General features: G+C 39.9%; 1 protein-coding gene across 1 annotated transcript in view; it reads right to left on the bottom strand.

Moving 5' to 3' along the window:
* The window catches only part of LOC140916629 (vitellogenin-2), a 33,382-nt gene that overhangs the window by 3,710 nt on the left and 8,143 nt on the right, over window positions 1–21,529 (bottom strand). Inside the window, exons 11-29 of the mRNA XM_073358302.1 lie at window positions 20,661–20,879; window positions 18,962–19,179; window positions 18,747–18,844; window positions 18,156–18,280; window positions 17,497–17,598; window positions 16,855–16,974; window positions 16,561–16,750; window positions 16,060–16,153; window positions 14,910–15,095; window positions 13,450–13,594; window positions 12,533–12,761; window positions 12,265–12,440; window positions 9,428–9,802; window positions 7,478–7,690; window positions 7,231–7,373; window positions 5,263–5,401; window positions 4,293–4,428; window positions 2,782–2,968; window positions 221–315 (exon numbers count right to left, since the gene is read on the bottom strand). Of these exons, the coding sequence (XP_073214403.1) occupies window positions 221–315; window positions 2,782–2,968; window positions 4,293–4,428; window positions 5,263–5,401; window positions 7,231–7,373; window positions 7,478–7,690; window positions 9,428–9,802; window positions 12,265–12,440; window positions 12,533–12,761; window positions 13,450–13,594; window positions 14,910–15,095; window positions 16,060–16,153; window positions 16,561–16,750; window positions 16,855–16,974; window positions 17,497–17,598; window positions 18,156–18,280; window positions 18,747–18,844; window positions 18,962–19,179; window positions 20,661–20,879 (3,190 nt within the window). The remainder of the gene's footprint in view (window positions 1–220; window positions 316–2,781; window positions 2,969–4,292; window positions 4,429–5,262; window positions 5,402–7,230; window positions 7,374–7,477; window positions 7,691–9,427; window positions 9,803–12,264; window positions 12,441–12,532; window positions 12,762–13,449; window positions 13,595–14,909; window positions 15,096–16,059; window positions 16,154–16,560; window positions 16,751–16,854; window positions 16,975–17,496; window positions 17,599–18,155; window positions 18,281–18,746; window positions 18,845–18,961; window positions 19,180–20,660; window positions 20,880–21,529) is intronic.

Genomic DNA, 21,529 nt, shown 5'->3' with positions numbered 1-21,529 from the left:
CTCTCTAGATCAGGGTGAATTTTATCCTGAGAGAGTTCTGCAGAACCACGCTCTTAAATATTATTCCCCAGCCACAAGTCTGATAATATTGTTGGGTTTTAATTAAAATACTGCTGCTACATTTATGGGGCTGACCTGCCTGGTGTGGTTCTCCCTCTTTCTTCTTCAAATATATAGCAGGAAAGATTAAATGCAATATAAAATATTCTGTGTCACGTACCAGAATTAGATGTGTATGGGAGAATCTGTGCTGGGGTGTGAACACCATTAATCATCAGCTGGATGAGTCCATTTGAAGGATACATGTCAATCTCACTTTAAAAACAGAACAAAATTAGTTTAAAGTAGGGGTCGGCAAACTAAGGCCTGCAAACCTACGGTCCAACCCATCAGATCTTTTAATTCAGCCCTCGAGCTCCCACTGTGGAGTGGGGTCAGGGGCTTGCCCCGCTCCACATGCGCTGTGGCTCTGCACAGCTCCTGGAAGCAGCAGCATGTCCTTCCTCCGGCTCCTATGCATGGGGCGGCCAGGTGGCTCTGCGCGCTGCCCCTGCAGCTCCCGTTGGCTGGGAACTGCAGCCAATGAAAGCTGCTGGGGCGGTGCCTGCAGATGGGGCAGCGCGCAGAGCTGCCTGGCCGTGCCTCTGCCTAGGAGCTGGAGTGGGGACATACCGCTGCTTCCAGGAGCTGCTTGAGGTAAGTACTGCCTCGAGCCTGCCCCCCTGACCTCCTCCCATACCCCAACCCCCTCCTGCCCTCCGAATCCCTCAGTCCCAGCCTCCCACATCCCAAACCCCTCATCCCCAGCCCAACCCCAGAGCCCGCACACCCAGCCGGAGCCCTCACCACCCCCCCACACCCTAACCTGCTGTCCCAGCACGGAGCCCCCTCCCTCACCCTGAACTCATTTCTGGCCCCACCCCAGAGCCTGCAGCCACACCCCTCACCCCCTCCCTCACCCCAACCCCCAATTTAGTGAGCATTCATGGCCCACCATACAATTTCCATACCCAGATGTGGCCCTAGGGCCAAAAAGTTTGCCCACCCCTGGTTTAAAGGAATGTTTCCCTTTTGTGCTACTTAACTCACAATTCATAAACACTGTAGCTCTGACCCTGCAGGGTCCTGAGTTCCTTTACCACCCTGAAGTGAAATACCCCAACACACTATAGAAGCTAAACAGATACTTCTATATAATTAAAGTGAGTTGCTGGTGCTCCACATTCCACAAGAAAATTGGGTTCTCTGTGGCAAAATTATGATCTCTCTAATTATCTGAAAATACTGCATATTGTAGCATTTTTCCCCAGGAAAAATATGTTTTAAAATTTTATTTAGACATTACATTTACCATAAACAGTTTAGTTCCCCCAAAATATTTTAGCAATCATGATACACTGTTCATAATGTTTAAATAAGAATTTTTAACAGAGTCAGAAAATAAAAGACTGTTTCCTTATTAAATTACCACTTTAAAATAAAAATGAACCATAAGAATGGAGATTCAGTCACTTTTTTCAAATGTTCCCAAATGAGTTCACCACTCCTGAAAGGTGATAGCCTATTTGAATTCTAGGGAGCAGTAGGCAGAGCCCACCAAACTAAAGGCTCATCCCCATCAGGTGAGAAAGGGACCATAAGATCCAGGATACAAATGATTACTTGGGACAAAACATAATACAAACAGGAATGGGAGTGCAGGTCCAAAGTGTAAAACAAGGGCACTGTATGGGGACAGCGAGCAGGGAACCCCAGACAGCACCCACTGCTCTGTGAGGAGTTGGTGGATGTTTCCTAGAGGAACGCCTCCAGGATGCATGAAATGACAAGGGAATGGAAAAATTCTCCACTGTCACAGAGAACGCCCCTAGTGCAAAAGGTGCTAGACCAGGGGTTCTCAAACTGGGGGTCATGACTTCTCAGGGGGTCACGAGGTTATTACATGGGGGGTCGTGAGCTTTCAGCCTCCACCCCAAAACCACAATTCACCTCCAGCATTTATAATAATGTTCAATATAAAAAAAGTGGTTTTAATTTATAAAGGGGTTCACACTCAGAGGCTTGCTGTGTGAAAGGGGTCACCAGTACAAAAGTTTGAGAACCACTGTGCTAGATGGACAGACTTGGAGCCTGCAACCTTTTATTTTGCCACAAAACAGGTACAGCACACTGTAAGCTTCCCTACGCTGCCCCAACTTATACCTTATACTAGAGGAGACCACCTACATTTCAAGGAAATAAAGGACAACTCTCCCTTATTGTTTTTTGTGGTACATAATCATACACACATTATAATATCAAACTTTTCTATTACAGTGTGCAATTCTGCACAGTTGCTGCTGCAATATAAGACAATGTGTGTTCTAAACTGACTTGATTATGGATGTGGAACATTAGGCATCAAATAACGGATCACCTCTAAAATGAGAGAGTAGTTCAGTTTCCACCTACATTCAAACGTGTCCACTCTGCCGAGATTGTCAAGCAGGATGCTAACTAGTATAATTGCAATCCTTGTACTTGCTCCCTAAGAACTGGACTGAGACAGCCAACTAATTTCTCATAGTTTAATGAACAGCTGTCAGGTGCTAAAGATTTTTGGTTAGTACAAACCTCAGTTGCATTTAAAAAAGTGACCTGCAGGTGTAAAGCTCTGGGTGTCTTTCAATTGACTTCAATAGCCATTGGATGGGCCCTCTGCCATTATCAATCCCCATTAATCCTCAAATTCCCTTGTGATCACTGTAGCATCTAATTGCCACATTCTCTGGAATTACTTACTGACTTGCAAGTTTGATATTGATTGCTTTAAGGTCAGCAGACTCTTCAGCTTTCTTCATCATCACCAGGAATTTCAGTTCTGGGCTACAATCTTGGGCCAAGACATGGTAGCAATTTGCAGGCATTGAGTAGTTGAATTCAACTTCATTGAAGGTTGTGATCATGTTTTGGGAGACTGAACAATGACCTGAAAAAAAAAGCCCACCATTAGTGAGCTTTTTTCATTTTAGGTGTTCAAATGTAGTAATTGTTTTTTCAATTTGTTCGGCCAGTCTCTGCTCTTGCCGACACTAGCATAAATTCAAAGTAACCCCATTCTATTGAATAATTTCATATTGGCTCCAGTGTGAGAGCAGCATTTGGCCCAGCACTGCACACAGGCAAGCAAATATATGACCATTACGAACACTGAGATAAATTCTGCTCTTACTTGCTCTGGTGCAATCCTATAAATTTGGCCTATTGACCACAGTAACCTTGATGTGATGTAAATGAGAGCAGAATTTATCTCACCATGTTAATAATAATTACCACATCATTGACTTCAGAGAAGTAGCACCAGAAGATGGAGTTCCATGACAGAGTATATGACATCTTATATGGGTTTATTGATTATACTGAGTTTTATCTGGATTAGTGCTGGTTAAAACCAAATCCTCAGAATATCAGCATTCTCCCCAACACTTTTCACTGAAATGGCACTCTCAGAAATTTTCCTACCAGCTCTAATCAGCTTTGACTTCAATAAAGTAAAATCATGGGAATTTGTCCCAGTGGGTTTACGCTCGTGTAACTGAGAGCAGAATTGGCTCCTATATGTTTTCTTATTAAGTTTTTGAAACAAATGTAGAGACCAATTCTGCAGTCCTCCACACTGGGACAAATTCACCTGTGATACAAATCTATTGACTTCAGTTGAATTGTGTCCTTTTGCACCAGTGCATAATTTGGCCCTTTCATTGAAGATTTTACCTGAGAAAGGATCGCACAACTGGGTCCTTAATATTTCATTATTGAAAAAGTAAACCCTTAAAAACACAAATAAAGGAGGTGAGATTATGGCCAAGATTTGCAGAAGTGATTTTGGGTGCTCTTTAAGGAGTCTAAAGCTGCTTACCCAAACACTGAAGTACCCAAAATGATTAATCACTTGTAAATCTTGGCCATACGTTCCAATCTAATTTTATCCCAGGATTCTTACGAGATAATGAATCTGACACAAAATAATGTGCAAATTTGGGAGAATGTGTGTTTTTCACTGCTGTCAATGGGCAGAAGCAAACCTTAATTCCTGACCTGGATTTGAATATTTGTAGTCATTAGTACAACATATGGTACACTGAGCCAAATTCTGCTCTCATTTACACCTATGCAACCTAGCTCACCTTGATTATAGATGTAAAGTTTTTATTTGCAGTTCAATTTATTTTTTAATAAATGTAAAATAATTCCAAGTAATGAAAAAAAATGAGGATATTAGTGCATGCCTTTGAAGATGATTAATTACTGACCTTTAAGACTGTCAATGACTGAGGATGGTATTTTAGTGAAGAAATTCCAAGCAGGATACTGCAGCACTGAAGTTGATATATGTGGATCTAAAGGGAGTGGCAGTGGAAGGCTAATGTCTCTGCCATAAATTGTGAACTGAAAAGGAAACAGAAAACAGATTAGAATATAGACTATGCCAAATTTCTGCAAAACCAATATTTTCATGGTACTATTCAAAGGGGGCTGTGTTATGCATTTTCTTTTCACTGATCGAAATCTACATGGGTCACAAGTGAAAAGGAATGGAAGTCCCTATTTGTCTACACTACAAATTGACTGCACAGGTGGTACATATGAAGTCTCTGGAATAACAAAAGGTGATGTAGATTAGCTCTGAGGTTCATTAATGGAGCTCTTTGAGGAAACATATACCACAGACCTCCACTGCCCAAATGGCTTGGGACCTGTTTACATGAGAGAGAAACTTCCCAGGTCTGAACTACCAGAGTCAAGATCAGTGAAGCCTCAGACTGGAGCTATATCATTTTGAAAGGGCTGCTGATAGGACATTATCTGTCAGGGGTCCTCAACAGTAATGTGTTCTCCCTGTTCTTGGCCCAACAGAGCCTGGATTTGTCAACCTTCCAAGCATGCTGTTCTCTTCCCGGATATTTGGGGAGGTGGTACTCTGAAGGCTGAACTGTTTTTTGTTAGTTGTTTGTTTCTTTGTGTATTTGTTAGGCTGGCACTATTTTATTTGCTGATTTGTTTTTTATTCATTTGAGTAGGGAAAAGTCAATTACAAGATATTTTTATTATGAAACAAAATTATGTAAAAGCAGCAAGAGCGTAGAATAGGAGTTTATGCCTGTTTATATAAACTGAAAAAAATATTTTGGCTCAAGCCAAAACTCTTAACCTTCAATTTTGTGAGCGCTAAATTCTCTGGCAAACCTCTTTTTAAAAAAAATAAAAAAAGTAAAATATTACATCAGGTAGCTTGAGAGCAACATCACAGGTTCTTGGAGAAGTTAGAGCCACAACCAGAGTAGCCTGTTGAGAGGGATTGTTCTGTTCCCTTTGGGAAAATCCAAACATGTATGCAACTCCTGGAACAAATGTGTAAAACCTGGAAGAGGGAATAAGTGATGTAATTGATTTTCTGTGGAGAGTTTTATTTAAATTCCATTCATACCGAAACACTCATAATGAAGTAAATGCTGTATTTGGCATCGGTTAGAGAGCAAGCCTGTCACCAAGCAGTGCGTGTTAGTATGTGGTACTGTGCAGGGCAGGAGAGGCAGCAGTATCAAAAACACTGAAAATTGCTACTGAATTCAGGAGGCCGCATGGCAGCATGCAGTAAGCGGGATGGGATAGCCAATCGGCGTTAAAGACATTCAATGTTGAGAACTGGGCACCCCCAATCCATTAAATACCTAAAAAACAGACAGCTTGTTATTAAAGCCCCACTATGTGTTAACAGGATTCATTAGCATGGGCCCTTACGCTCACTTGGATTCTCACTGTGAAAAGATGAGGACCTCATCATCAGTCCCTATTATAGGTTTGGGTCCTAAATAAACAATACAAAAAATTGCCTCAAAATAAGTGTTGCCTCCAAAAGAATAAGAATGAACTCTGTTACACTCAGTCCCCTGTTCATCCTCCACAATAAGTGCATGTAGTGTACATGAAAAAATGCATTCAGAACAGAATTTTCCAGGTATTCCATTGGATAGCTTCTATCTAGGGTAGCAAGAACAGATATCAGCCTCACCAAGTAATCCAACCTAGTTTAAACTATGTTCTCCTCAAGCATCTGGTGGTAATCTGTTAACCAGGCAGCTACTATCCCAGTGTCTCTAACTAACATGTACATGTATGTATTCAGGTATCAAGAGAAGTTGCCATCTGTGTGTCTCCATGTTGGACAACATTGAAAAAACCCCACTGTAGTGTGGCTGTGAACCCATAAAAGAAACCTATTCTGAATCTAGCAATGCACCATTTTCTTATAATCATTGCCACATTAATTAAAAAATGAGGAGTACTTGGGGCACCTTAGAGACTAACAAATTTATTAGGGCATAAGCTTTCGTGGGCTAAAACGCACTTCATCGTATGCATGCAGTGGAAAATACAGTAGGAAGATATATATATACACATGAAAAAATGGGTGTTGCCATACCAACTGTAACAAGACCAATTAATTAAGGTGGGCTATTATCAGCAGGAGAAAAAAACCTTTTGTAATGATAATCAGGATGGCCCATTTCAAACAGTTGACAAGAAGGTGTGAGTAACAGTAGGGGGAAAAATTAGCATGGGGAAATAGTTTTACTTTGTGTAATGACCCATCCACTCCCAGTCTTTATTCAAGCCTAATTTTATGGTGTCCAGTTTGCAAATTAATTCCAATTCTGCAGTTTCTCAAGAAACTGCAGAATTGAAAAACTGATAATAGCCCACCTTAATTAATTGGTCTCATTACGGTTGGTATGGCAACACCCATCTTTTCATGTAGTGGGTTTCAGCCCACGAAAGCTTACGCCCAAATAAATTTGTTAGTCTCTAAGGTGCCACAAGTACTCCTCGGTTTTTTTGCTGATACAGACTAACACAGCTACCACTCTGAAACCTGCCACATTAATGTACTCTAATCAGTATTTAATGAACTTTGTGTTTCAAATGGACCTATTGTGCTGCTCTAAGAGAGACTCATGCTAAGGATTACATGAAAAAAAGTGAATTGGAGACTAAATAAAATAGGAGAGACCAATGTGTGGTCTGATCCTTCAAAAATTTCCACATTCAGGAGTTTTGCCTGCGTGGGAACTGCAGGATTGCGCCTGTAATGGTTGAACGCTCATTGCTGAATATGCATTCTCCAAGTTTGATTATGTTGTAAAATAAGTAAAGAATTTAGATTTCAAAAAATGATGCGTCAAGTCTCACCATCTTGCAGCTGTTTTGATTCTTGAAGGAACTTTAGGCCACTCTAGCTTGATCTGTGTGGCTGGGTAATCAGCAAATTGGCCAGTTACAACTTTTCCAGCAATCCTGTAGTCCTGGCAATCCTGGCCCCATTTTAGATAACCCTAAGAGAGAGGAATAATTACTTTTATTTTCAATTTAAAATATAAAAACATAGTAATATCAATATAAAACATTTACCGTTGGTCAGATTATGTTTGAACCTTACCACTGCTTTGTAAGAATTTACTATTGAAGCATCAGCGCAGAGTTTCCATATACTTGATTCTGAGATGTTTGACACAAACACTTGTATCCTGGGTGTTGTGGAGTGTAAGTCTGTGTACAACACAAGCTGGAAGCCTGCCAGCTTTCTGTCATTTCGAATAGCACGAAGAATAACAGCCAGTATCGGAGGTTTACTGTCTCCCAAGAATTTAGGCTAAAGTCACAGGAGAAAAAGTCAGTTGGATCATTTTTAAAAGTAAAGTAAAGTACTACACTGCATGTCACATGAATTAATATTTGTTAAAGGAATGGTCTCTATTAAAAAAAACATGCTATGTGCAGTATTCGGCAGAATCCTATCCAGAAATACAGGGAAATCCTTTAAGCATGTGATCCAGCCCATTGAAGTCATTGGGAGTTTTGCCATTGACTTCTAGGGGAGCAGGATCAAACCCTAAACAAGTAAAACAATAATGGAAAAAATCTTTTACAAGAACAATTTCAGTCTAACAGAAGGAAACATGGAATAGAAATGTGACCTGACAAAGAACAGATCTTTTAGATGAACAAGATTTGGGATTGAGCCTGCATTCTTTATTCATTCAAAACTCATAATGAAATCAAACAGCACAGGATCAGATTCTTTCATTGTACCAAACTGAAATTTAGTTAATAAAATAACTGCCTTCTTAAACAAATACATTTTAACTTTTAAAACCATAATAATTTATGTCAACAAACAGATCTGTTCAGCATATTTACACTGCACAGAGAAAACATTATATTCATTAAGGTCCAGATTCTGTCTGTCATTCTTACATTGTGTAATACCTGACTATGCACATAGAGTAAAATTTTCAAACGTCCCCAAGTCCCATTAACTTTCAGTGGAATAAAGGTTCCTAAATGTCTATGTCACTTTTGAAGATAGGACTTTGGTTCCTAAATCACTTAGGTGCTGTTGAAAATTTTACCCATGGCCTTCTTGAGATGAATGGAACTACCTGCAGAGAAAGGTTCTACTACACATGCATCAGGTCAGCAGAATCAGGACCTAAGCAGTACAGGATGCAATCTGCTGACAACACAAACCAGAAATTGCTATAGGCCTGATTCAGATACTTTTATACATGTTGAGTAGCACTTCACAAGTGGTCCCATTTATTTCAATGGGACTACTCACTTAGTAATGCACTATGCATCATGTGCAAGCATATCTCTTAGGTTCCGTTAAACCACCTTTATTGGACATAGTAGTAAGAGCTATTCAATGACAACCCAAGGCACAGTACTTCTATAGTAGCAAGAAAGAGAGTTATAATAATTTATATATTATTTAATTATATTATTTAATATAATAACTCACTAATCTTTTCTTTACTAGTATCAGAATTTTACAATAGATGGAAATCCGTGGCAGTGTTGACTCCCATAAAAGCTGCTTTGGGTTACTGCTCCAAAAGGTGCAGCACAAAAGATGGCAAAATATTAGGTAATAATTTCAGTAATAAAATATACGCAACACTCAAATCTGAGTGACTCAGAGAATCTCAGAAGTTAGAGATGGAAGAGATCTATATTAGGTCACCTAATCTATCACCATAATGGCAGAAAGCAATACTGTACAATATATTTTTATTACTTTGCCCAGTGCTCCATATGCTTCTAATTTCCAGCCTCACTCTCTGTATAAACTCTCTTGTATAAACTGGGAAGTAAGAGTAAATTCTACTAATGCCACTGGTCTCTCTAGGTCTAATTCTGCCCTCAATTATGTGAGTGTAACTCTCATTCAATTCAGTGAAGTTACTCCTGTGACGGGGCCGAATTGGTCCCTATATAATTAATTCATAATGCATAATTTCCTGATTTATTATAACAAAGTGCATAAAGTAACGTAACTATTACCAGAAGTAAAATTCATACAGACTTAAGAGTCCGAATGAGTTACCTGCTGTTTGGAATACTCGCTGTTACTGCTGCTGCTACAGCTCCTCACTGGTTTGTCACTTTTCCCTTGCTGTTCCTTGTTTGCAGCATGATCCTCTTCACCGCTACTGCAGCTTCTGCTGTTACTACTGTCACTGCTCCTGCTGCTGCTTCCTTCCCTTTGTCTAGGTTGCCATGTTTTGTCTTTCATGTCTGTATTCCTGTATTTGTCACCAACAGAAGAGGAGGAGGAGGAGGAAGATGATGATGAGGACAATGATGAGGATGAGCTGGATTGATATTTAGCAGCTGGATCTGTGCGAATTTCTGCAATTTTGACTTTATCTTTCTTGGCAGCCTGCTTCTTAAGGTGCTGATGCGCACTTCTGTTTGCAGCCTGCAAGTCCAATCAAATGTTACTTTGAAGAATTGTAACAGTTAGTGAGGCAGATTTTTAAAAATTCATTTTCCCATCATATTCAGTGCAATGTTATTGAATTTAAAGCCACTTGCATGTTCTTGACTTTCCAGGAATAATAGCTTCATTGCTTTGGGAATTATATATCATGTGTCATGAGTAAAACATTCAGGCCTCCTATTCCCCTATGTTGGAAATATCCATCCAAGGGACAGGAGATTTTGTGATTCTTCCTCCAAATCATTTGGCAGGGTTAGCCCTGCCTCTTGACGAACAGGGCACTTTGTCCCATAAACCTAGCCTTTCAGATGCAGGATATCCACAGGACACAGGAGAAGCTTTTTGGAGGCCCAAGATCTCCACACTGCTTCCTTGGCTCTCATCCTCCTTTGTAGCACAGTCAAGTTCACATTCTGTATCTCATCATATACTAGCACAATGCTGCAATGTTTGCGTTGTAAATACTGAGAGGGAATGTTTCAAAGTATAGAATCATAGAACTGGAAGGGACCTTGAGAGGTCATCTAGTCCAGTCCCCTGCACTCAAGGTGGGACTAAGTATTATCTAGACCATCCCTGACAGGTGTTTGTCTAACCTGCTCTTAAAAATCTCCAATGATGGAGATTCCACAACTTCCCTCAGCAATTTATTCCAGTGCTTAACCACCTTGACAGTTAGGAATTTTTTCCTAAAGTCCCACCTAAATCTCCCTTGCTGCAATTTAAGCCCATTGCTTCTTGTCCTATCACCAGAGGTTAAGAGGAAAAAAAAATATCTTCCTCCACCTTGTAACAACCTTTTACATACTTGAAAACTGTTATCACGTCCCCTCTCAATCTTCTTTTTTCCAGACTAAACAAACCCATTTTTTTCAGTCTTTCCTCATAGGTCATATTTTATAGACCTTTAATCATTTTTGTTGCTTCTCTCTGGACTCTCTCCAATTTGTCCACATCTTCCTGAGATGTGGCACCCAGAACTGAGGCCTACTCAGAGTGGAGTAGAGCTGAAGCATTACTTCTTTTGTCTTGCTTACAACACTCCTGCTGATACATCCCATAATGACGTTCACTTTTTTTGCAACAGCGTTACACTGTTGAGTCATATTTAGCTTGTGGTCCACTATGACCTCCAGATCCCTTTCCACAGTACTCCTGCCTAGGCAGTCATTTCCCATTTTATGTGTGTGCAACTGATTGTTCTTTCCTAAAAGGAGTACTTTGCATTTGTCCTTACTGAATTTCATCCTATTTACTTCAGACCATTTCTCCAGTTTGTCCAGATCATTTTGAATTTCAATCCTATTTTCCAAAGCACTTGCAATCCCGCCCAGCTTGTTATCATCTGCAAACTTTATAAGTGTACTCTGTATGCCATTATCTAAATCACTGATGAAGATATTGAACAGAACCAGACCCAGAACTGATCCCTGCGGGATCCCACTCATTATGCCCTTCCAGCCTGACTGTGAACCACTGATAACTACTCTTTGGGAACAGTTTTCCAACCAGTTTTGCACCCACCTTATAGTAGCTCAATCTAGATTGCATTTCCTTAGTTTGTTTATAAGATGGTCATGTGAGACAGTATCAAAAGCTTTACTAAAGTCAAGTTATACCGCATCTACCATATCCCCCCATCCACAAGGCTTGTTACCCTGTCAAAGAAAGCTATCAGGTTGGTTTGACAAGATTTGTTTTTTACAAATCCATGCTGACTGTTACCTATCACCTTATTATCCTCTAGATTTTTGCAAATTAATTGCTTAATTATTTGTTCCATTATCTTTTCGGGTACAGAAGTTAAGATGACTGGTCTGTAATTCCCCGGGTTGTCCTTATTTCCCTTTTTATAGATGGGCACTATATTTGCCCTTTTCCAGTTTTCTGGAATCTCTCCTGTCTTCCATGACTTCTCACAGATAATCGCTAATGGCTCAGATATCTCCTCAGTCAACTCCTTGAGTATTCAAGGATGCATTTCATCAGGCCCTGGTGACTTGAAGACATCTAATTTGTCCAAGTAATTTTTAACTTGTTCTTTCCCTATTTTAATCTCTTCTGATCCTACCTCATTTTCACTGGCATTCACTACGTTAGACTCAAATCACCACCAACCTTCTTGCTGAAAGCCAAAAAACAAACAACAAACAACTTCTTTATTTGAAATGTAATAATAAGATACTGAATAGGTCTGATTTGATTAGGCTTTTAACTCTTCTTTCCTTCCTTTTTAGTTTAACAAGTCTAAACTACCTCGCACTGTCCCTTCAGCATATACTTTTTTACTCCTCAGAAAATATTTACAGTTCTAACTAAATCAAACTCTGTTTTTTTCCTGCAGATTTCCCTCTAATTTTGTAGGACCATTTATTTTGTTTTGTTGAATGGCATTTTTTGTTGTTGTTCAATTATCTTTCATTTCAAACCAAGTCAGTTACCTTAAATATACTTTCAATTCCTAGGATCTTCTTCAGTTTTGTTTGAACCACGTCATCTGGAATTGAATCATCATCCTCCTCTGACACTAGGGTTACCAGCTGGATTATTCTGAAAGCTGCTCTGGATCCTGCCTGAATCTCCAGCTGTATTTTGTCAATAGCAGTATCTGTACGGACTAAACAGCAGACACATGCATTAAGTTTTAATGCATACTGCTTTAGTTGTACTGATGTGGAGAAACGGAAAATTTTGTGCATAATACGATACCTGGTTTTAAAACTAATTTGATTTCACCCTCTCCAACCAATCTGTGTAGAAATGTATCTTTTAAGAAAGCAGCATCTCGTAACTGAAGGTTAAGACAGGTTTGGCAACCCAAACTATGTAATTTGCTACAAAAGACTAGTGCATAAGATCTTCCTCCAGCTCTGTGGTAAAATTCCTCTTCTGAGCCATAGGAATATGTCTCGGACATCCCGTCAAAAGCTGTTCTTTGCTGCATTAAACAGAAACATGGCAAGTTTAAGGGGAATTGGAGAGGGAGCAAAAGTGACTCAAAAACTGGTGCAGGACTCCCAAGCAGCAGCTGGCCCCCCGCTTAAAGGGGATTCCCAAGTACGAAGGGCACTTAGCAAAGCAGAGCCTGGGGCTGTGTTACCATTTGCACTGATTCCCACAGGGCTTGGGAAGCAAAATGCACATCCTGTTCCCTGCCCTCTCCATCCTGCCTGAGGCCTACACCTTCCATGTGGATCTGATGGCCCACGGAAGCCTCTCTATGGGGTACTGGGAAGAGGAAGAGAGCCCCATGGTTATGGATGATCCCTCCTACTGTGAAGAAACAGCCAGATCTGTACACTTAGGGTCTGCTCTGCACAGAAAAGAGGAATGAGCAGATGAAGAGTAAGAATTCCATCACTTGGCCGATTAAATTCTACTGCAGCGATGTATATGAAGACTATTTCAAATGGTCTGAACACCTAAGTCCCATTGACTTCAATGGGAGTTATGGGAGCTCAACACTTCTGAAAATCAGATCCATTATCTATCTATCTATCTATCTATCTATCTATCTATCTATCTATCTATCTATCTATCTATCTATCTATCCACCTAGACCATCTATTATCTATCCATCCATCCATTATCTATCTATAATATACAAATACAGGAGTGTTAATTACCGTTGTGGCACCATTTCTTGAAGTCCTTTCTGCCGATTTAAAACGTTGCTCGGAGATATCCGATACAGCTTCTTCTGGTAGAACTAACAATCTCTTTGCTGAAGTTATCTCTTCCACATTTCTTGAAATAGCATAAAGTTTAGTCCTGTGGGGATAGGCATGATACACTACTTGTAAATGGCTCTATCAATAATGTATTTTATTCTATTCTGATTTTTCACAGGCCTGCTATTTTTAATCCAGAAGAGATAGAGGTGATGCTTGGCAGAAGAAAGCAATCTGAAGAAATAACAAGGGTTTTGACTGCTCTGTTTGTTGGTGGAGTCTACACATCCCTTTCAAAAGACGTTCACAATCTCGGGGTTGTTGGGGGCTCTCTGTTGCTGTTGGATTCCCATGTAACCATAGTGGCTCAGAGTACTTTGTTTTATCTGTGGATAATAAGGGTAATCTATGACTTCTCCTTGATGACTTTGCCACAGATACTGCCTTTGTCATGTCCAGATTGGACAACTGCAATGCACTCTACTTGAAGCTGCCCTTGATGCTGCCCTTCATCTACTTAGTGAAATGCACACTACAGCTGTTGTCCATATACTGCACTGGCTCCCCATCTGCTTCTGGTTGAAATCTAAGGTGTTGGTTCTATACTGCAAAGCCCTTCATGATTTTAGATCTAGCTCTTTTAGAGACTCTCTCTCTCCCTAAGTCCCACCAAAACTGCTGAGATGAACTAATGTGTTTTGAAGACATTCTGTAGCTGTGATGACTGAAGGATTGGAGATAGGGCACTGGCAGTCTAAGGTCCCACCTATGGAACTCCTTCTCTCAACTAGTCCTCCAGAACTTAAATTTACTGCCCTGCTGAGTATAGTTCAAGACACATCATGTTCTGAACAACAGCTCTGCAGTGGACTATTTATGGTTAATTAGAGTTGATACAGTATGTTGCTTAATGGGGACAGTTCAATTTAATTGGTTTCATAGTTCTAGATGCTAACAGCATGACCGCAGAACAATTATTAACTAAATAAAACGTTAGAGTAGTTGAGCTCTGTATGAGCCAAACAAAGGATTATAAAGGCAGGGGCATTTAGAAGTGCAATAATGGCAATTACGCTACAAGTTCACTTGTATTTAACCACCAGAAGTGCACTGGGCCTGATTCTGTAGTTCTTACTCTGAGTACTCAGGCAAAGCCCTCAATGGCTTCATTGCCTGAGTCAGGACTTCAGGATGAGGACCATTAAATGACAGAGGACTGAAATTGCCGGTAAAGTTGAATACAAAAAAATACATCCTGAACACAGTGAGCAAAAGAAAATATTTAGCATTCTATAACTATCCTACTACAGGAAAGTCTTAGCAAAAAGCTGTGTCTTTATCATTTTATAATAAGTAATTCACCATCAATTGTACAGAAGAGTTAAAACTAAACAAACTAAATATAACTGCTGTACCTTGCAGTCACTAGCTCAGTTTCCTGGTGACACGGAGTTGTTTCAAACTTCAAACTATTATCTTTGATGTTTATTCTGGCATAAAATTTCATTGGGATGTTGGCACGGAACTTGGCATGAAATTCAAGACCACTCTGAAAGTACTGTGTATTGATTCCCATCATTGCCACTGTATGCATGTATACGCTGAAAGAGAGGGAAAATATAAACATGCCTAACCATATAAATCGATAAATATATACTTAGCAAGCACACTTTGAAATGTAGAATTCCCTTTATATAAATATCTCTTTTTGGAAATGAGAGTTTGTTGCTGTAAAAGGAAAAAGGTCAATCTATTGACAGATAAAGAGATATATCATATATTAGGAGGTGAGATCCAGATGACGAATTGCAGAGTCATGTGATAAATGAATTTAACATGGACCATTAGACCTCCTCACCTGCCCTCTTCAGTTCTAATCCATCACCCCAGTTCTTATTCTAATATTAGAAAACTCTGAGCTCTTTCAAACACCTGCTATTTTTAAAAAACCAACTAGCTTCAAAAATATTTCTTCTTCTTCCCCCAGCCAGCCCCGGCAAAATTACACTAGCCTGAGGCCCAGGATGACCATATTTAGTGCTGCATCAGTAGCAGCTTTTTTATATGTAAAATGTCATGACTTTACATCTGATATCACTCATCCCTGAAGGGGTAGAAATAGAAGCTTTATGAGACATGGTAGAATCCCAGCTTCCCACTTTGGATCCAGCACACACTGATAGCACAGCAAGGTCTGCGATAACATACTTTACAATCATGGCATTTTTTAGGTATAGAAAAGCTTTTTTATGTCTTGTTTAGAGATACTGTATTTATATGGTTTGCTCTGAGGCCTGGATTAATGATGACTAAGTCACCCAGCAGTGTAGGCACAAAAAAACATAATTCCAGGATATTTTTTTAAATGCTCTGTAATGTATGTGGCAAATACAGAGCATGATGATGTAGTGTGGAATAAAAGGTTTAACAGCACCTGTTTGGATTGACCTATATAATTTACACGTGGCTTCACCCTTGTAAATAATTCAGCTATCCTAAATCTCTGCCAATAAAGTTATACCATACCATCATATTTATATACATATATATCCTAGTTTTCCTCACCTTGGGTTGATATCAGCATGAAGTTGCACATTGGCATCAAAGAACTGCAAAGGTTTAAAAGTGCCAGATAAAGAGGGGGACATATTTACACCAACTGTAAAGAGATAGAAAAGAATTATAGCAATGGCAAAACAATATATTAAGGGTTCCAAATTGACAGTTTTGTTAAAATAATAATAATTAGCACATAGGGAGCACCTTTTCATCTTCAAAACACTTACAGAATTAAGGGCCCAGTTTTACCCTTGTAGTGCCTACTGAAATGAATCAGGAGTTACACATCTGTATCCAAGGGCAGTATTTATTCCCAGCTAATTAATTCTCACACCAAGTATGATGTAGTTATGTATTACTACCTCCATATTAGAAATCAGGAACTCGAGACAGAAGGTAGGCGACTTGCCAATACTACAGAGGGATTTAATGTTAGAGCAGGGATTAGAACTCTGAAATCCCTACGTGTTGAGGTGAAACCATTAAATGATGCTTTTCAAAACTCACCACTGGCTGTAGCGTGTATCAGACCAGTACTATATAAACTGAATTCCAGTGGCAGGCCAACACAGGTAGGGACAATGTGCCGAACTTCTCCTGCCAATATCGCCTGTGTCCATTGTCCTGCAATGCCTCTTTGGATTTGATTGATCACTTTCTTCACTAACATGTGCCTATCTGATGATTCAGTCAGAGCCTGCAAAGGGACAAAGATCCAGAAGGTTAAGTTGAGGGAGCAGAGGAGCGGAAGGAAACTATGAAGCCCCTCAGACAAAACAGAAAGATAGGGGCAATCAATACCTTCACTGTCTGTTGAATGAGCTCCTTGTTGACGTCAGCAAAGGCAAGCTCATGGCCAAATACTTTTACATAGGCTGATATGAGCGGATTTTCAGGAGGCAGTTCCTTCCATCCCAGAACCTAGAGAAAAAATGTTGCTTTATATATAGGACTGTATTAACAAATACTGGGTCAAATCCTGAGGATGCTATCTAGGCTTATTCAGGCAAAACTACCATTGACCTCAGTGTGAACTTGCCCATTTAGTACCTGGGTAAAGACCATTGTAAACAGTGGGCTACACCCAAGAAAGCGCTAATAAAGAAAAAAATCCTATACAGCAATCATATTTTTAAAGAAAATTGATATACTGTATTTTAACACGCACTTTAATGTTTGTATTAATTATTACTATCATCATCATCTGTACTGGCCCCAATCAGGGATAAGGGCACCCTTGTGCTAGGCACTGACATATATACAGTGAAAAGATGGTGCCTATCCCTAAAAGCTTGCAGTGTATGGCTAGATATGTCATTTGGGGCTTTCTCCTGTACTCTTCACTCACTGACACTGCTGTGGGAGTTTTGGCTGGGTAAGAAATGCAGTACCAAGAATTCCAGTAATATTTTTCAAACAGACGTGAAGAATGAATACACATACCGTTTTCTCAAGCACCTTCAATTTTTTGTATGTGTCATATTCAGCAAAGGGGATGTTCTGTTTCCTGACGAGCTCTGTTAGGCCTTGTGACTGGAGAGCTACCTATGCAAAACAAATAAAATTAGGCAGACCAGAATATGACACAGTTAAAATACAGAGCGTGGGAGAAGTATCAAACATTGGTTTTTACTAGGTGAAAGCCATGAGAAAACTAGTAATGATGGAGAGAGAAAATATGGAGGGTCAGATTTAACCATTGTCATGAGCCATCATGACTCCATTAAAGTCAATAAAATTGCTGCTGTGTATCCAGTAGTGGATGTGGCTCAAAGAGTAGCGGGAAATCCCTAGTATAATGTTTACACACATATATGTTAGGCAGTTATGGTTCAGGTTTACAGACAGATATTAGATGAGCCTTCTGAGATTTCGTTTACTTTTGTTACATTTTATTTCCACGCTGAATGCTTTCACAGCCTCTCTCATCAGAGTCTATAGGTCAAGAGGGCCAAGAACAACTGCAATCAGACTCCCTCCCCAAGCCTTCCATCTGCACCAACCCCTATTCAGGGCTGTGGTTAAATGCTGCAGTCCATCCAGAAGGCTTCCATGAGAAATATTTGTATAGGTTTGATTGTTGATCTAAATGTAATATTTACCTCGACAAAATCAGTTGCGGTATTTGCATAGTATCCTCTCAGTTTCATGATTATTGCAGATGGCAACATACTGCTTGGACTGTTCATGAGATAGATTCTTCCAATTGCACCAGCTCTATATTCTGCTATAGTAGAAATCAAAATACAGCAGAGGTTTGGTTTTCATTATGGTGTCCAATGATATCTTGTGCACATAAGGTATAGTCACCTTCTGTGTGTAATCATGTAAATGAGTCTGTCAGCATTGATTTCTATGTGTTGCCCAATCTTCACATGCAAAGTCTCTCTGAGGGGAGAATTTGGGATCATGTCCATTCTGGGAGGTGAGGCGGCAGGTCTGAGGAATACTGGGTGTCTACACAAATACCTCAGTCCATAGCTGAATGCTAGCGATCCATAGTATTCTCCATAGATCCTGAGACATCTGCAGTTTAAGAGGTCTATGTGTTTTTCCTGCTCCAGGAATGGACAAATCCCACTGCCAATGGCAGGATTTCAGTTGAAATTCATGGCATTTCATGGCTTTTCTATGGGAATTTTCTAAGGATATAATATTAGCCAAAGCAGTTCCACAGCATATCTGGTACTCACGGTAATAGCCGCCAACGTGAATAACCTTGCTGTAACGATAGCTCAGCCTGTCAAGTCTTGGGCTCAGTAGTTTAAGGGCAATGTTGCAAGCAGCAGATCTAAATAAAATGGAGATAATGCTCCATAGTAACTGAATTCACTTTGCATTTATACTTAGAAAATTGTAATGAAAATCACTACTTACAATGGAAAGTTTTACTTCTCTTTTTACTCACACATTAAAGAGCTGTGGGATCCTGCTTATTGCCAAAACCTTCATATGGGAATATGTGAAACTGGCAACCTGCAAACTGCTCTCCTTTAGCAGAGCATTGGCCATAGTTGTTACGAGAGGAAGAGCAGGCTTAGTTTCAAAGATGACAACACAAGCCATCATTCGGACAGTAGGAGTGAGTGAACGGTCCACAAAGATCTGGAGAAGAATTTCCTGTACCTGAAGGGGAAAAACAAAACAAAAAACAACAAAAAAATACATTTCCAGGTCCTAATAACTTCTTAGGGTGTATTCTCCCTTTAAAAGACTTCAGTTTGCACTGGTGAGTCACCCACATATATTGAGGGGAGAATAAAACTGAAAGTATGGCCGTCTGTGCAACGTAGGCGCTGATGCACAAAGATAGGTATTGTTGGGGCACAATGAACAGAAGTTGGGGGGGAACTGCCAATAATAATATGCCCAGTCTTGCAGCTTACAATGACCTAATTCCCACTGATATCAGGGAGAGTATATTGTGTGCAATAGGGAAGGATCAAAGTAATTTGTATTCACCATTGCTTACATTACTTGTTGTCAGTGCAACTTCCATACATAGATTGTAGTCAGTCAGATACTACAGTAATAAGCATGGTATAAACGCACAGACAGACAAATAGACAGTGGATTAACACACACTCTCTTTCTCCCCTGTATTATTTAAGTTAATAAAAGATCTCAACATATGGTATAGGAAACAGAATTCTTTTTCATCTGCAGTTTATAATTCTGATAAAGAATCCTAAAAAACAAGAAAGTGCCTATACTTATTACATTTTTATAGTTTTACTTTTTAGAATGAGATCCCACAGTCCTTTTTTACTTAAAATTCCTACTGATGTCAGTGTGAGCTTTGCGTGGACAGCAACCACACAATCAGGAATGCCTGTAATACTGATTATACAATTTTATTTGATTTTTTATATATCCTCACATTGATCAACTTTCAGTTTATGCATTAATCTATTATCTATGTCCAGCCATATATATGTGAAGAGCTAAGGGCAGATCCTCAGCTGTATAAATTGCTATAGATATGCCGATTGGTGTCAGTGGGCCTATATTACTTTACACCAGCTGGGAATCTGCCCCTAGTGCATTCCGTAGCAGTGCTAGAGACAAAACAATCAACAAACCTGGTGAATGGAACCATTTTTGAAAACCCATGTCATGAGCCATGCTAAAATGATGTAACAGTATTTTACTCTTCTGAATTAGAGTAAGACAATATTTCTTGTCTTAATTTTAAAGTCTCATACAGCCACAATATGGTATATTGTACCACTGATTCTACTACTGTGAACCTCCATTGCAAATTATTTTGGGCTCAAACTTACTTCCACTGCAATCAATGGCCAAACTCTTCTTGATTTCAGTGAGACCAAGGTCAGAGGGAGCAGTCTTTAATTGTGTACATAAAAAGCATGACAGGTCTAAGAGATACGACATTAAACAATGCGAACCAAATCCTCAGTTGGGGTAAATCAGTTTAGTTTCACTGAAGTCAATGGAGCTATGCTGACTTATCCTAGCTGAGAATCTGGCCTTGGGTATCTGATATTACATACTGACTGCACAAAAAGTGTGTCACGGACATGACCAGCATTACATTCTGTATTCTTTATGTCCAATGAGTTTGTTTAAACAATAGTTTCACTTACTTTTGATGGGTCTTTCCTGGCTATTTTTCTCAAGGCCAAAACAGCATCAATATAAATTCTAACTGGAAAAGCCATCGCGGCAGGTGAAAATATTGGCAAGAACTTCAGGATGCGCTTGATACTGGCTGGTTCTCCTGCATTGCCAATGGCTTTCAGAGCCAAGGCCATGTCATCTTCATGGTTCTTGCTGACTGCCTCAGCTGCAAGGTCATGGAGGGGCTGCAAACAAAGCAAGAATGTGTAGCTTTGTTAATTCAGATAATAATCTCGCATGTACACACTGCCATCCTTGCCCACAGGGAATAAAAAGCCTTTTGCTCCAAGACCTTGCTCTCTTCTTTGAGCTGAACCTTGCACATTTCATTCCCAGGCTCCCATTACCATAGTGCCAAATACAGAGAAGAGGAAGTAGTACTCACTGACTTAGACTAGTGTAACTTTCCCTGCGTTATACCTGTTCATTCCTGTTCACCCGCCCAGGGAGTTGCAAACTGCACCTCCACAGTCCAGCCTGGCCCCTGAGCCCTGGGGGAATTCACAGAGAGGGTGACTCTCTCAATGATTCTATTGCAGCTTCTCGAGCACCATAAAACAGGCACCAAATTCAGTATTGGCAACACCCCTAGCAATCTCTATTAGAGTCCATTAGGTGCTGCTAAATGTGTTCCCCGATATTCTCATAACTTCATCTGAATGTTTTCTGCTTCCCAGATTCATTGGGTAGGATTTACCCATATGACAAGGACAGATTACTTTTATACAGGCTTTCCTTTGTTTAACCCTATTGTGCTGGTTTTCAAGGTTTAAACACATTCTGATGTCAACAGACCATCTCAGTACTCTGGTACTTCTGAACATAGGAATAGACC

The sequence above is a fragment of the Lepidochelys kempii genome, chromosome 8 (genome assembly GCF_965140285.1).
Source record: "Lepidochelys kempii isolate rLepKem1 chromosome 8, rLepKem1.hap1, whole genome shotgun sequence".
Taxonomy (NCBI): domain Eukaryota; kingdom Metazoa; phylum Chordata; order Testudines; family Cheloniidae; genus Lepidochelys; species Lepidochelys kempii.
This window is presented reverse-complemented; position numbering and strand designations above follow the sequence as displayed.